Source organism: Narcine bancroftii, chromosome 6, assembly GCF_036971445.1.
Source record: "Narcine bancroftii isolate sNarBan1 chromosome 6, sNarBan1.hap1, whole genome shotgun sequence".
NCBI classification, from domain to species: Eukaryota; Metazoa; Chordata; class Chondrichthyes; order Torpediniformes; family Narcinidae; genus Narcine; species Narcine bancroftii.
In genome coordinates, this window is record NC_091474.1 from 166,333,581 (window position 1) to 166,349,818 (window position 16,238).

General features: G+C 39.0%; 1 protein-coding gene across 7 annotated transcripts in view; it reads left to right on the forward strand.

Annotated features, from left to right (window-relative positions):
• The window catches only part of msraa (methionine sulfoxide reductase Aa), a 328,025-nt gene extending 314,056 nt beyond the window's left edge, over positions 1-13,969 (forward strand). For all 7 annotated transcript variants that reach the window (XM_069886610.1, XM_069886609.1, XM_069886611.1 and 4 more), the window contains one exon: positions 10,106-13,969. In XM_069886610.1, the coding sequence (XP_069742711.1) occupies positions 10,106-10,270 (165 nt within the window). In that variant the 3' untranslated portion in view covers positions 10,271-13,969. The remainder of the gene's footprint in view (positions 1-10,105) is intronic.
• Positions 13,970-16,238: the final 2,269 nt, after the last annotated feature.

Genomic DNA, 16,238 nt, shown 5'->3' on the forward strand with positions numbered 1-16,238 from the left:
AAACTTAACTAAACCCAACTTAACCCCTTCTAATTCTAAGCACACATGTATGTAATGTGTGTGTAAATTTAAGAAAAGTTCTTTGGTTCACAGTTCAATCTCACTTCTCATTCTTTCAAGTTCTCTGGTTGTAGGCAATTCTTACACTGTGCACAGAATTTAACATGTATAAAGTTCACCAGGCTTTGGTGCTCAAAAGTAAATGTTTACCACTTAGGAAGGTTCTTTGGAGGTTTGCAGAGAGAGATTTGTTGTTCCAGGATTTCCACACCTGAGGTACCACCATTTTCTTTGGCTTGGCTTCGCGGACGAAGATTTATGGAGGGGGTAAAAGTCCACATCAGCTGCAGGCTCGTTTGTGGCTGACAAGTCCGATGCGGGACAGGCAGACATGGTTGCAGCAGCTGCAGGGGAAAATTGGTTGGTTGGGGTTGGGTGTTGGGTTTTTCCTCCTTTGCCTTTTGTCAGTGAGGTGGGCTCTGCGGTCTTCTTCAAAGGAGGTTGCTGCCCGCCAAACTGTGAGGCTCCAAGATGCACAATTTGAGGCGATATCAGCCCACTGTCGGTGGTCAATGTGGCAGGCACCAAGAGATTTCTTTAGGCAGTCCTTGTACCTTTTCTTTGGTGCACCTCTGTCACGGTGGCCAGTGGAGAGCTCGCCATATAACACGATCTTGGGAAGGCGATGGTCCTCCCACCATTAACAGTGAAACAAACATGCATATTTAGATATTAAGGAAATCAAAGGTATCGGGATGGTGCAAGAAAAAGACAGATAAAAATAACCCATGCTCTTATTAAGTGGCTAACATGTGGAATGGCCAAATGTCCTAATCTTGTTTTTATTTCCAATGGTCTTATTTATTTCTAAAAATCTTTTAACTTGCATGTTTCCAACATCAGATTACAATACTAAAACTTTTACCGACTTTAGTCAACATCCAATTTTGTGACATTCTCAAGCAGGCTTTTTGGACAGTCATCAGGAACCTCATTGGCCACTTTAACATCTGTTACTATTAACAAGACACACAAAAGGAACAGTTACTGGCTCTTTTAGGTGTGCACAGCTCAGTACCAAGCTACTATCTCAAAATCACTTACGAGGTTAAACATGAATAGCATTCATGCATACTGTGAAATCCTTCCACCACATCAAAGTTCACAAGTTCCCAGGCAATGTATATGTGCAGGAATAGGTAATTTAGCTCTTCAAGCCTGGACCATCATTTGCTATGATCATGGCTGATCATGTGGGTTCAGTTTCCTATTCTTGCTTTTTCTCCACATCTCTTTGTCCCTTCAACAGTAAGGGTCATATCCAACTCCTTTTCAATTATATCTAATGAACTGGCCTCAACAGCTTTATGTGGTAGGGAATTCTTCAAATTCACATCATTGAGTGAAGAAATTTCTCCTCATCTCACTCCTAAATAGCCTACCTCTTATGCTTAGATTGTGACCCCTCATTCTGGTGTTCATTGACATCATTAATTGTTCCTGAATCTAACCCATCTAGTCCTGTCAAATTTTAGATGTTTTAATGATATCCCCTCTCCTTATATGTGTCTCTTGGCTGCCATGCCATCGCTGTAATGATGAGGGGAAAAAAGATGGGGGGGGGGGGTGGAGGGCAAAGAAGCAAGGTTGGAAAGGTTTGTATGGATAGGTTGTTTTATTTATTATTTGAACGCTTGAAAGCACGGACAAAGTGCCTCTACACAGTCATTCAAGAAACACTTTTTGCTGATGACTGTGTGCTCTTGGCATACAAAGATAATGACTTACTGTTAATGCTGAACAAATTCTCAGATGCTGCTATGCTCTTTGACCTGACCATCAACCTGAATAAGACTGAAGTACTCCATCAGTCCATGTCAAATACCAACACCATAGAATCAAAAATCACTGTTGACAACACCTAGATGACAAATGTAAACAGCTTCAAATATATGGAGAGCATCGACTTGAGTGATGGGTCTTTGGACAAAGAAATTAACTCCAGGATCAGTAAAGACAGCCAGGCTCTGGGGAGGCTGCAAACCAGAGTGCTCAATCAACATAACATCCGCATCTCCACAAAGCTGAAAGTCTACAGAGCTGTGGTCATTCCTTTCTCCTATCTGGATATGAGACCTGGACTCTGTATTGACATCACGTCAAGCAACTGGAGAAATTCTACAAGCGCGCCATCCATTATCCTTGGCAAGACCGTGTCTCCAAACTGGAGGTTTTAGGTCGCGCAAAGTCCACTAGCATTGAGCCCCTAATCATCAGAACCCAGATGCGGTGGGTGGGAGACATAATCAGAATAGACAACCACAGTATGCCTCACCAGCTGCTCTATAGTGAACTGAAGACCAGAAGGAGACCTCAAGGTTATCCACACAGACACTACAAAGATGTTGTGAAGGAAATGCAATGCTACTCCCGCCAAGATAATTAGAAGCTGCAGCTGCTGATAGATCCTGTTGGCAAGCCCTGTGCTATGTAGCCTACACCAGTTTTGAAGACACACGCTCCCAAAGACTGATGGAAAATCATGAATGGCGTCACAGAGTAGCAGCCACAGTTATTACAAAAACGGACTTCCAGTCCCCCCATTGTGCTAGACTCTGCACTTCCAGACTGGGACTGTAAAGTTACTTTCATGTCTATAGATGAACTGCACAGCAACATGTCTTATCCGAACCAAAGGACGACCAATATGTATTATTTAGACAGCTTGAATCTAAGTATGAAATTAGCAAGAGAGGTAAATTTCAAGAAGATCAGTCATGATCTGCAGAGTTATCTTGACATTGAAGTTGCTCTCTGCTCTCTTCCGATCATAAGAAGCTGGAGTAGGAGGAGACCAATTGATTCTTGATCTTTCTCTGCTATTCACTAAGATCAAGCAGATCCTGTTTATTTTTGGCATGATATTTGGGTTTTCCAACCCTCTAAGACCTCTAGTAATCTAGGAAATTTTGACTGCCACTAAACTAACAACAATATTCTTTCAGTTTATTCCTTAGCACAGATGATACATTCTTCTTGTTTAACTTTTCTTTCTTACTAAAATATACTTTTGTTGAGATTTATGAAACATTTCCCTAAATGCCTACCACTGGTGCTCTATCATTTTACTCTTTGATTTAATTTTCCTGTTTAGTTTAGCCAACTTAGATTCAGATTTCAGATTTATTGTCTGAGTATATACATGATATTACATACAACCCTGAGATTCTTTTTCCTGCAGGCCAGGAAGAAATACCACTAATTAATAGTGCAAAAAAAACTGTACACAATGTACACATGTAAACGAATAAACAAATGTAAACAACTCTTACTTGTGCCCTTTATTGATTTTCATTTTGTTCTCTGTATTGCAGTTTGTTTACCTTCATTATCTGTTTACACTTCTTTATTTACATGTTTTATGCTATGTACAGTTTATTTTTTGCACTACCAATTAGTAATTCTGCTGCGCCCACAGGAAAAAGGAATTGCAGAGTTGTATGTGATGTCATGATGTACTCTGACAATAAATCTGAAATCTGGACCAACTGTGCAGTACAGAGGAGAAAAAAACCCTCTTAAGACCTTAAGAGGATGAAGTGCAAAAGTCCTGAAATGAGTCTCTGAGTGTGTTGTTGAGGAGTCTGATGGTTGTTCCTGAACCTGGTGGTGCGAGTCTTGTGGCACCGACACCTCTTTCCTGATGGCAACAGCGAGAATGGAGCATGCGGTGTGGATCCTTGATGATTATTGCTGTTGCTTTCTGATGGCAGTGTTCCCCTTAGATGTTCTCAATGGTGGGAAACAGTTTGCCTGTGATGTCCTGGGCTGTGTTCACTATCTTTTGCAGGGCTTTATACTTGGTGGGGGGCGGGGGGGGTATTTGGTGTCCTCATAACAGACTATAGTGTAGCCAGTCAATGCACTTTCCATCACAAATCTGTAGAAATTTGCCAGGGTTTCTGATGTCATATCAAACCTCTGCAAACTCCCGAGGAAGTGGAGGAGCTTGTAGGGGTTATTGTTGAGCAAACTTGATGTCTGATCACAGCGGATAGCTGAATAAATAAGAGTGAAATGGCCGCCGTCGCTAAAGCTGTTGATGTTGCCCCTGAGGAAAGATGTATCGAGGAGATGAAGGTCGCGGAAATTAAAGAAGAATTAAAATGGTGGCAATTAGATACAAGTGGAGCCAAAGCTGTTCTCTTTACAAGATTGAAAGAGGCAAGAGAAGCAGAGAAGGCTTTGTCTGGCGAGAACAAAGACTCCATGAAAGCACTATAGAGGGCATCAAATGAATTTAAAGTCACTGGCATGGAAATGGTTGAAGACGAGCAATTCAAACTTGAGAAAGTGTTAAATATTGAGACATAGTCAGACACTCGGGATGATATACAACCAAGTGACAATGTGTCAAATATTGGAATCGGGAGAAGCAAACAAAGTGCTTCTGGTTTAAATTCCAGGGTTTCCTGTACTTCAGGCTGCATCGGGATGTGTAATGGCACAGGCTGAAATGGCCGCCCTTCTTTCACAAGATGTGCTTAATGAGAAATATGTCATAGAAGAATAGGAGCACCTAAAAAAGGAAGAAATTCAGTGAAGGGGGGGGGGCAAAGGAGGAGAAAGGAGCAGCTGGAGCTGAAATTAAAATTTGTTGCTATGGAAGCTAAAATGAAGGTACTAACAACCTCAAAGGGATCTGATGTTCGAAGTAACTTATCGAAAGTGTTGGATGGTATGAAGTCATATTTTGAAAAGGACAACAGGAAAAGAAATGCTAAAAGTTGAGGCAGATTCTTTTGTGCCACGAATACGAGACATGCAAGTGCATAAGATATTTCCAGCTACATAACCTTTATAAGCAGCGGCAAACAGAGCAACGTACATTTAGGTATGAGAAGGCAAAGCAAAATGACTGCATCGTTAATGCAGTTACAGTCCCTTTCTTCTCTGCCCAAGAGGGAAATTCAAATTTTTGATGGTGATCCACTTCAGTTCCAAGCATTGAGTATTGAAAATAAGAGCAATTACTCTGAGGATTGTCTATATTATGTGGAATAGTTCACGTGGACAACTAAAAGAATTTGTAAAGAATTGCCATCGTTTGCCCCTGAACAAAGGATTCAAAAAGGCTAAGTCTTTACTAAAGAAGCATTTTACCAACAAGCATAAAATTGCTATAGTTTACACAGAGAAGGTTCTTTCATGGTCATCAATAAAAAATGATGACACAAAAGGTCTACAAACTTGCGCCCTCTTTTTTAAGAGGATGTTGCAATGCTGTGGCTGAAATTAACTATCTACAAAAGCTTGATATGCCTACTAATATGTGAGTCATTATAAACAAATTACCTTACTGGATGAGAGAACTATGAAGAACTTTAGTTGTTGTTGAATACCAGAAAAAACCATGATAAAAGGGCTACTCTTAAGAATTTGATGGATTTCATTGAAAGGTGAGTGTACATTGTCACAGATCCAGTATATGGAAATATCAAAGACACTCCAACAGTGCGCAAAGATGTAAAAAGGTCCAAGTCTCAGCCTTATCAGAAAATAAAGAGAATTATTTTTGCCACCACTTTATCAATTACAGATAAGGAAAAATATATAAGAATTAAAGAAAAGGAGAGTTTGCCTAATGAGAAAAGTTGTTTGTTCTGTAAAGGCGGACATGCTTTGGTAATATGTTCAGAGTTAGAAAATTGCTTTCTTAAAAGAAGATGGAATATGTTTTAGCTGTTTGTGTAAAGGGCACCAACAAAAACTGCAAAAAGCGATTCAGCTGTAACATTTAAGCATCCCAAGATGCTGCATATCCACCAAAGAAAGAAAGAAACAGAAAAAGAACAAGGAGAAATTAGGAAAGTAGAGAAAAACAGTAATGTAGACTCTTCAGACAAATGGCCTTAATGGGGCCAGTGAGGATAACTGCAAACTCTCAATAGTGCCTGTACAAGTCAAGGCCAAGAAGGGGAATGCAACGGTATGTACTTATGCATTTCTTGACCCAGTAGCACTGTACCATTTTGCACAGTGGAGCTAATGAATACGCTTAATCTTCATGGAAGAAGGATGTATTCTATTGAAAACTATGGGTCAAAAGAAGGTCATTGAAATTAACATTATTTTGGGCTTAGAGGTCACTGGACTGGACAGCAGTGATTTTTGTGATCTCCCAGGCATATATACTCAGAAGACTATGCCTGTGCACAAAGGAAACATCCAACATAAAAACAATATCAGACAGTGGTCTCATCTGAGAGATATTTATCTACCTGAGATGTTGATTGGCTCAGATGTACCAAAGGCTTTTGAACTCTTAGAGATAATACAAAGTGTGGGAGATGGACCTTATGCTGTTAAAACTACACCTACACTGCCTTTCCCATTCCTCAATTCCACCCATACAGCCACCCTAAACGAGCCCTGTAATCTATCCTGGCAAAGCACCACTGTAATATTTTCTCTGACAACTACACAATTAATGGACTATTAGAAAGAAAAATTGATATTTCTCAAGAGCAGTTAGTGACAAGTGTCAATAGGGTATTGGTTATGAAACAATAAGCTGTGGGAACAACAGTTCATGACTGACTTTCCTGAGCGCCTTAGAGATGACCAAGAACCTTCAAGAGAAGACAAGCAATTCTTGGATTTGGTCTCAAAATCTGCTCAGTCATACCTGAAACAAAGAGGGCAAAAGAAATGAAAAAATTTGGATTTGAACCATGTTAACCTTCCTGTGAAGAGGGTGTTAGATGTACAATGATGTCTTCAAACTGATTTGTTTAAGTTTAAAATCATTTTAAAGAGCCAAGCCGCCTCAAACAGGGGGTTCTTTCCATAGTCAGTTTGATATATAATCCCTTAGGAATATTGTCTTGATTGCTAAGAATTTTCTGCAAGATTTATGTAGAAAAAATAGTGGTTGGGATGACATGGTACCAGAATCCATTGCATAAGAATGGATGTGTTGGATTAAGGATTGTCATAAACTTGAAGATTTCAAGATTGACAAATGCTTCAAACGTACAAATTTCGTAATTGTGACATACATAGCTGACCATCTGATTCTCGAAGGGACCAATTTTACCTCTTACTATCCTCTTGCTGTTAATATAACTGTAGAAACTCTTTGAATTTATCTTCACCTTACTTGCGAAAGCAACCTCATATTTCTTTTTAGCTTTTCTAATTTCTTTCTTCAGATTGTTTTTACATTCTTTATATTCCTCGAGCACCTCATTTTCTCTATGCTGCCTATATTTACTGTAGGCATCTCTCTTATTCTGAACCAAATTTCCAATTTCCCTTGAAAACCATGACTCTCTCAATCTTTTACCCTTTCCTTTCAACTGAACAGAAACATAAAGATTCTGTACCCTCAAAATTTCACCCTGAAATAACCTTCATTTCTCCATAACATCCTTCCCATAAAACAAATCATCCCAAACCACCCCTTTTAAATCCTTTCTCATTGCTTCAGAGTTAGCCTTTCTCCAATCAAAAACCTCAACCTTGGGTCCAGACCTATCCTTCTCCATAACTATTTTGAAACTTATGGCATAGTGATCACTGCACCCAAAGTGCTCCTGAACACATACCTATGTCACTTCACCTATCTCATTCCATACAGGAGATCCAACACTGCCTTCTTCTCTAGTTGGTACTCCTATGTATTGCTGCAAAAAATGTTCTTACACACATTTTATAAACTCCAAACCATCCAGCCTTGATACCACATGGGTCTCCCAGTTTATGTTTGGAAAATTTAAATCTCCCATTATCACCCATGCTGCATATATCTGCAATCTCCTTACAAATTTGCTTCTCCAATTCTTGCTCCCCATTAGGTGGTCTATAAACATTACTTTGCCTTTCCCATTCCTCAATTCCACCCATACAGCCACCCTAAACGAGCCCTGTAATCTATCCTGCCAAAGCACCACTGTAATATTTTCTCTGACAAGCAATGCAACACCTCCCCCTCTTTTGCCTCCCATTCTATCACACATGAAGCAACAAAATCCAGGAATATTTAATTGCCAATCGTACCCCTCCTGTCTCACTAATAGCTACAGCATCATATTTCCAAGTATCAATCCATGTTTTAAGCTCATCTACCTTTCTTACAATGCTCCTAGCATTAAAATAAACATATTTAAGATCTTCTCCACCTCTAACTTTCTGGTTATCACTAACAGTTCCAGCAACTTGACTCATTTCTTTTTCTTCCTTCTCGTATATCTGTTCCTACACTCTGTTTTCCCTCACCCTTCATATCTAGTTTAAATGCGCCTGTGCCTCTCTAGCAAACCTAGCTGCAAGAATATTTGTGCCCCTTCAGTTCAGATGTAAATCATCCTATCAAAACAGGTCTCACCTCTCTCCTGCACCATGCCTTCAGCCATGTGTTGATCCTCACAATCTTGCTATTCCTAAACTCACCTGCAAATTGCACTGGTAGCAATCCTGGGATTGCTATCCTGGAGGTCCTGTCCTTTATCTTAGCTCCTAACTCCGTAAACTCACCTTTCATAACCTCCTCACTCTTCCTGCCCACGTCATTGGTCCCCACATGGACCACGACTATAACAAAAATATTAGATTATCGGAAATCATAAAAATTGTATCGAAGTGTGTTGTTTGTCGACGTATAAATGTTACTCCTGGGTCTTGGAAACTTCTTGGCCACCCAGTTCGAGTATCGCCGATGAAAGGACCGGGGGTGTTATGACCACAACTTGTGTGGATGGACATTTTTCCAAAGGCAAAGAATTGGTGAGTCTGTTGCAGCGACAACTCCAGTCTTCCTGTCAGTTCAACATTCATTCTGGGCATCATATTTCAAAGGCCTACACTTCAACACTAAATTTAAAAGACTGAACTTTGAAGTAATTTTCTAAATTTTGGCCTAAACTGTAATGGTTTGGGTATAACACACACATACACTAGTACACTAGTTAGAAATAGATTTAGTGTTAAGGATAGTTTAAGAGTTAGGAAAATTAGTGTTTTAAAATTAAACACTGTCTGATTCATTATATATCGCTGTTCGTTGCGTGCAGTTTGTAACAAGAGGCATTTCGAATGCTGAAAGGCCTGGACAGAGTTGATGTGGCAAGGATGTTTCCCATTGTAGGGGATTCTAGGACAAGAGGGCACAACTTTGGGATAATAGGGCATCAATTTAAAACAGAGTTGTGGAAAAATTTATTTAGTCAGAGGGTCATGCTTCTGTGAAATTTGTTGCCACGGACGATTGTGGAATCATGGTCATTGGGTGTATTTAAGGCAGAGATTTGATTAGTCAAGCATCAGGGGTTATGGGGAGAAACCCAGGGAGTGGGACTCAGTGGGAGGATGGATCAGCTCATGATTAGAATGATGGAGCAGGCTCAATGGGCCTACTTCTGCTCCTACGTCTTGTGATTTATCTAATTTAAAGAAGTTTACAGGGGACATGATGTGGAAGATGATATGATGTTACCTCTGGAGGTTTGAGCCACTTAAGTCAGAGATGAGGATTAATTTCTTCTTTATGAATATCTGACATTCTGCATCTCATGTGAATATTATATTTTTAAATATATTTAACTTTTTTTTAAGACAGCAGCAGAATCATGGTTAAATTAGGCAGGAAAATAGAACCCAAAGATTAGAGCAGCCTAATCCTTCTGTATGGCAGACTAGGTTCAGGGGCCATGTGGTCTATAACTGTTCCTATATCTTATCCCATTGAGTAACTCAGTTTATTTTCGGATTCGGTTTTGGATTTCAGATTTATTGTCAGAGTACATACATGACATCACATGATTATTTTTCTGCGGGTGCAGTAAAAAAACTGTATAAAAAATATGGTGCCGGTGACCCATGACAACTTTTTTGGGGTGCAGAACTCCTGTTAAATACTCCTTTATCTTAATAACAATTCAACTCAACTCAATGCAGCATATGCCTCTGTTAGATTGATTGTCCTTTAAAAATTAAAGCTGATTAGAGAGTGATAATATCCATGCCATTTAAAATTTGGGTTATTGTTGTTAGCGTATGTTTAAATTTTTGTATAAATCTAACAAACTCTAACATGTCATTGCAGGAGTTGACTAAAAAAGGATATGGTGAAATTACTACCGAGATCCGTGAAGGTCAGACTTTCTACTTTGCTGAAGAATACCATCAACAGTATCTGAATAAGAACCCAGGCGGGTATTGTGGACTACATGGTACTGGAATATCGTGTCCAATAGGAATAAAGAAGTAAGACATGGTCCGAAAATAAACTCCAAACTTTATCCCTGATGATCAATTTTCCAGACAATAGGATAGGTTTTGAAAAAGAAAGGAACAGATTAGCTGCCTGCTATACATTAATTTTCCAGAACAGCTGACAAAAATAAATATCTACCCAATCTTGGAAAATAGTAATGAAAATGTTGGAATCAATTACACATTTATAAACAATAGTTCCAATAAGTAGTTTGTGTAGCAAGTTTCTCCCCGATTGCTTTTGTGACAGTTCCTGCAAATATATCTACATATTGATTAATGTGGGTATGATTTTTTTAAATCAAAATGTGTATTTTTAAGTTTGTTTTTCCTCTCTGACAACACTGGCATTGGTGTAAAATGAAACTTGATTGCTATCCACAATACAAAGTAAAAAAAAAGAACATAACAAAAAGAGCAGAAGTAGGCCAACAGGTCTATCGAGCCTGCCCTGCCATTCAATAAGATCATGGATGATTCCTAAATTCCTTTTTCATGTAGAAATATTTATCTAACTGAACCTTAATCATGCTTAATGAAGTAGCCTCAACTGCTTCCCTGGGTAGAGAATTCCACAGATTCACTACTCTCTAGGAAAAACAATTTTTCCTCATCTCTGTCTTAAATCTACTCCCCTGAACCTTGAGGCTGTGTCCCCAGTTCTGATCTCACCTACCAATGAAAATAATTTTCCTGCCTCTATCTTACCTATCCCTTTCATTATTTTATATGTTTCTATAAGATCTCTCATTATTCTGAATCTGAGTGAGACAATTTAGTCTCTCCTCGTAGGTCAACCCCTTCATCTCTGGGATCAACCTGGTGAACCTCCTCTGGACTTCCTCCAAGGCCAGTGTATCCTTCCTCAAGTATGGAGACCAGAACTGCACACAGTACTCCAGGTGCAGCCTCACCAGTACCTTATACAGTTGCAGCATGACCTCCCTGCTCTTGAATTCAATTACTCTAGCGATGAATGCCAACATTCCATTTAATAACCTGTTGTACCTACAACCCAACTTTTTGCATTTCATGCACAAGTACTCCCAAGTCCTTCTGCACTACAGCATCCTACATTTTTTCACCATTTAAATAATAATTTGCTCTTCTATTTTTCCTGCCAAAGTGGATGACCTCACATTTACTAACATTGCACTCAATCTGCCAGACCTTTGCCCACTCACCTAACAACTATATCCTTCTGCAGCTTCTCCTCATCCTCTGTACAATTTGCTTTTCTACTCAATTTAGTATCATCTGCAAATATGGCTACACTACACACTCTGTCCCCTCTTCCAAATCTTCAATGTAAATGGTGAACAGCTGTGGGCCCAGCACTGACCCTGTGGCACCCCACTGACACAGTGGCAATTAGAAAAAACACCCATTTATCCCGACTCTTTGCCTTCTGTCAGTTAACCAATCCTCAACCTATGCCAATATACTTCCTCCATCTCTATCTTATTGATAAGTCTCTTGTGCGGCACCTTATCAAACGCCTCTGGAAATCCAAATATACAACATCAACCTGTTCCCCTCTATCTACCACACCCATGATATCCTCAAAGAACTCCAGCAAGTTTGTCAAACAAGACCTGCCCTTTCTGAATCCATGCTGCATCTACCTGATGGAACCCCTTCATTCTAAATGTCTTGCTGTTTCATCCCTAATAACAGCTTCAAGCATTTTCCCAACTACAGATGTTAAGTTAACTGGCAGATAGTTACCTGTCTTCTGCCTACATCCCTTTTTAAAAAGTGGTGTGACATTTGCTGTCTTCCAATCTACTGGGACCTGCCCAGAAACCAGAGAATTTTGGTAAATGACTACTAATGCATCGACTATAACGCCTGCCATTTCTCTCAATACCCTGGGATGCATCCCATCAGGACCAGGGGATTTGTCCACTTTCAGTCCCATTAGTTTGCTCATCACTATCTCTTTTGTAACTATTATTTTATCGAGGCCCTCACCTCCCTTCACATCCTTCTCACCACTCTTTGGCATGCTGGACATGTCTTCCACCATGAAGACTGACACAAAATGTTTGTTCATTGCCTAGGCCATTTCCTCATTACTCAATATCAATCTCATCTTCCAAGGGCCCTATGTTGACTCTAGTCACTCTCTTCCATTTTATATATTTATTAAAATATCTGTTTTTATACTTTGTGCTAATTTACCTTCATAATCCTTCTTCCCTTTTCTTATTTCTCATTTAGTTGTCCTTTGTTGCTTTTTAAAGTTTTCCCAATCCTTCAGTTTCCCACTATTCTTGGCTACTTTGTACACATAAGCTTTTAATTTTATACTCTTCTTTATTTTCTTAGTTAACCAAGGCTGATTTTTCCCTCTCTTACTGCCCTTATTTTTACCGGAAATATATTTTTGTTGAGCACTATGAAAAATCTCTTTGAAAGTCTTCCACTGTTCTGCCAACTATCCTGTGCTTCCAGTCCACGTTGACCAATTCCTCTCTCATCCTGTTCAAGCATAATACACTAGTTTTAAATCTAACTATGGCACCCTCCATCTGTATGAGAAATTCAATCAAATTATGATCGCTTTTTCCAAGAGGGTCCCTAACTACCAGATCATGAATTTTACCTACTTCATTACACAATATTAGATCTAAAATAGCATTCTCCCTTTTTGGTTCCTTAACATGCTGCTCAAGAAAGCTATCGCAGATGCATTCTATGAAGTCATCCTTCAGACTCCCTCGACCAACTTCATTTTCCCAATCTACATGGAGGTTAAAGTTCCCGACCATTCCATTCTTACATGCCTCAGTTATCTCTCGGTTAATTGCCTGTGCCACTGTACTATTGTTATTTGGTGGGTGATAGACAATTCCCACCAGTGATTTTTCCCTTTATTGTACTTAATCTCCTCACATTCTGTTCCTTAGATTTACATTGTCTCTCACTATTGCCCTGATCTCATCCTTGATTAAGAGTGCCACCCCACCACCTTTACCATCATGTCTATCTTTTCGTACTACCTGATACTCTTGAATATTTAATTCCCAATCTTCCCCATCTTGCAACCATGTTTCTGTGATGAATCATATGCCTGTGTACTGATTTGCGCTTCAAGTTCATTAACCTTGTTTCTAATACTGCAGGCATTCTGATAAAGTGCCCTTATGCTCATTGTCTGTTTAGAATATCGTAATTTCTGCATCCTTTGCTTTTGACTTTTCTGCCCTCTATTTTTCTTTTTCTCTTTCCTAACTCTATCTTTGGTCTCTGTACCACCTTCCTCGTTCTTTCTTTGTAGGTTCCCATCCCCCTGACTCATTAGTTTAAACCTTCTCCAACACCACTAGCAAACAATCTCCCTAGGATATTGATCCCGGCCCTGCCCAGATGTAGACTGTCTGGATTGTACTGGTCCCATCTGCCCCAGAACCAGTTCCAATGCCTCAAGAAACTGAAATCCTGCCTCCTGCAGCACTGTTCAAGCCACATATTCATTCTAACTACTCTGCTATTTCTACTCTGACTAGCTCGTTGCACTGGTAATAATCCTGAGATTATTACTTTTGAGGTCCAACTCCTTAATTTATCAATTGTATTGACTAAGATTTTTTTCAATGTCCCATCTCAAATAAAGTTATTAATCTATGGGCATAAATCTGTTCGAAATATTGTCAATGAAAGCAGCAAAATAAAATGCAATTGTTGTAAACTTTTTGTCATGAGTTATTATTATCATATTATTAAATACAAAGTTACCTCTATCATAAAAATCACAGAATATAAAAATTATAAAAATAAGTGCTGGAATGGTTAGAAAAATTCTGCACTAAAATTCATTTTAAATGCCTTTTTATCCTGGTACTGCTTAAAGGATTAAAATTTATGCAGAGTTTGATCACTAAAAATAATATTTTCAAAACACAGAGGCTAACAAACTCCCCAGAATAGGGCAAGCGTTACTGGCAATGGTTCTAGACTAAGGCAACCCTTCCTGCAAAGTACCATGAAGGGAGAAAAAAAGTTCCACTAGTTGCAGAAGCAATAAAAGCTGTTTCATCATTTGAATGCCATTAAAGTGCATGAGTTCTCTTCAATTTGGGCCTTAATGCAATTTCATTTCAGCAGCCAGATAACAAAATATCATCTGAAGTTGATACATGTAGCCTGCTCACTACTGTGTAGTTTAGTTAGAATTGCTATTTACAACAGAGCAACTTTCTTCAGTTTTCCTTTCTGCTGAGATAGCAATTGACAATCATTGTGAATTTTTAACATGTCCAATCAATGTTTCTACCACAGACAGTTATTTGTGTGTGATTATTTACTGCCAACTGTGAATCTGAGGCATTCTTAATGATGTTATTTTATATCAAGCAGTTTTGCAGAAAAACTTCACATTTCCAATTTGTGACTTAAACCTTCACTATTAGAGGCTGGTAATTTCTTAGTTCTGAGAATTGTGCAAACATAAAGTAATCATCTTCAAGTTTGACGAATGTTAATTCCATCCTTCAAATAAAAAATAAACCATCATATTTTGCATATTTTACATTCCTGGCTCAGATGATATATGGACTTAATAAAGTTTGGGAGGCTAAACTTTGACTTGGAATGAGGATCACACATTTTGGAAATGTGTATATTTTGGTGAGTTTTTTAAAATTGTCAGCATGGCTGCATAGCACAAAAATGAAAAGTGGAGAAACATGCCCATATGAAATTGTGGAAATATTTTAAAATTGTTTATTTAAAATAGATGGCTGAAAGTTAATGATAAAGCTGCAAAACCAAATGCTCCTAACACATTAAATGATAATAACATTCTTAAAACTATTTAGGTAATTCTAATTTACTGTGAATCTTACAGTGATGTTTTTGCCATTGGTTGGTGGAGTTCACTAGCTAACAGCAAACAGGCTCCCATGTTCGCCTATTACCAGATGAACAAATGTCAAATTTTCTGTAGTGTGCTGGCCTTTGGCTTCAGGAATAAAACTGCTTTGTTTGGCAAATCTTCAGATGATTCCTGAGATACGTAAAGGGATCCACATTTTCCAGGATTTCATTGTGCATCTTTAATTTAGAGATCATGAACAGTGATATGCAGCTGGGCAGAGTGGTAAAGGATTTTTGCATTCAGAAAATTCAGAACAAGGCTCATTCTCTCAAACACTTTAGTTAAAGATCAGTGATAATTTGGCAGAATGGAACATATGAGTTAAGAGCAGATGTAGGGCACTTGGTCCCTTGAGGATGCTATGCCATTCAATGAAATTACAGCCAATCAGATTGTTGCCTGTGTAGCCTTGTAGTATGGATTTGCTCCACATATCCAGCAAAAAGGCAGGCTTAACTGGGATTCATGCAAGTACCCATGCCTACAACTTTGTTTTGGAGAAAGTGGGATAATTCAAAGGAGAAGTAAATGAGGATAAGTACAAGTTCTGCCAGGCAGAGGATGGTCATGGTGGAGGTGAACTGGGTAGTTCTGTCATTAAGGAAGAAATTGTGATCCTTGAGACCTTTATAGGGGATGGAGGTGTCGAGGATTTGGACATCCATGGCGAAAATGAGGTAGTCCAGCCAGGTAACTCAAAGTTGTCAAAGTAATGGAGGGCATGTGAGCTATCCCTGATGTAGGTAGGAAGGGACTGGACCAAGGGGGCAAAATGGAGTCGAGAAATAATGATAGCAGTCCGTTGGAGCAAAACCATGCAGAAACAATGGGTCTATTAGGGTAGTTGGTTTTGTGGATCTTAGGGAGAAGGTAGAACCAGGCATTTCAGGGTTGGGAAGTCAAGGCAGTTAACAAATAAATAAACAAAACAAAAGAAAAAGAAAGTAGTATCGTCCATATTTCCATATTTAAGTCTTATTGTGCTTGTATTCATATCACTTTAGGAGATGGAGGTCCGAGGTCAGCAGTTTCTAACATATTTTATGTATGGTTCCCAAATTTGTTCAACTAAAGTATATTT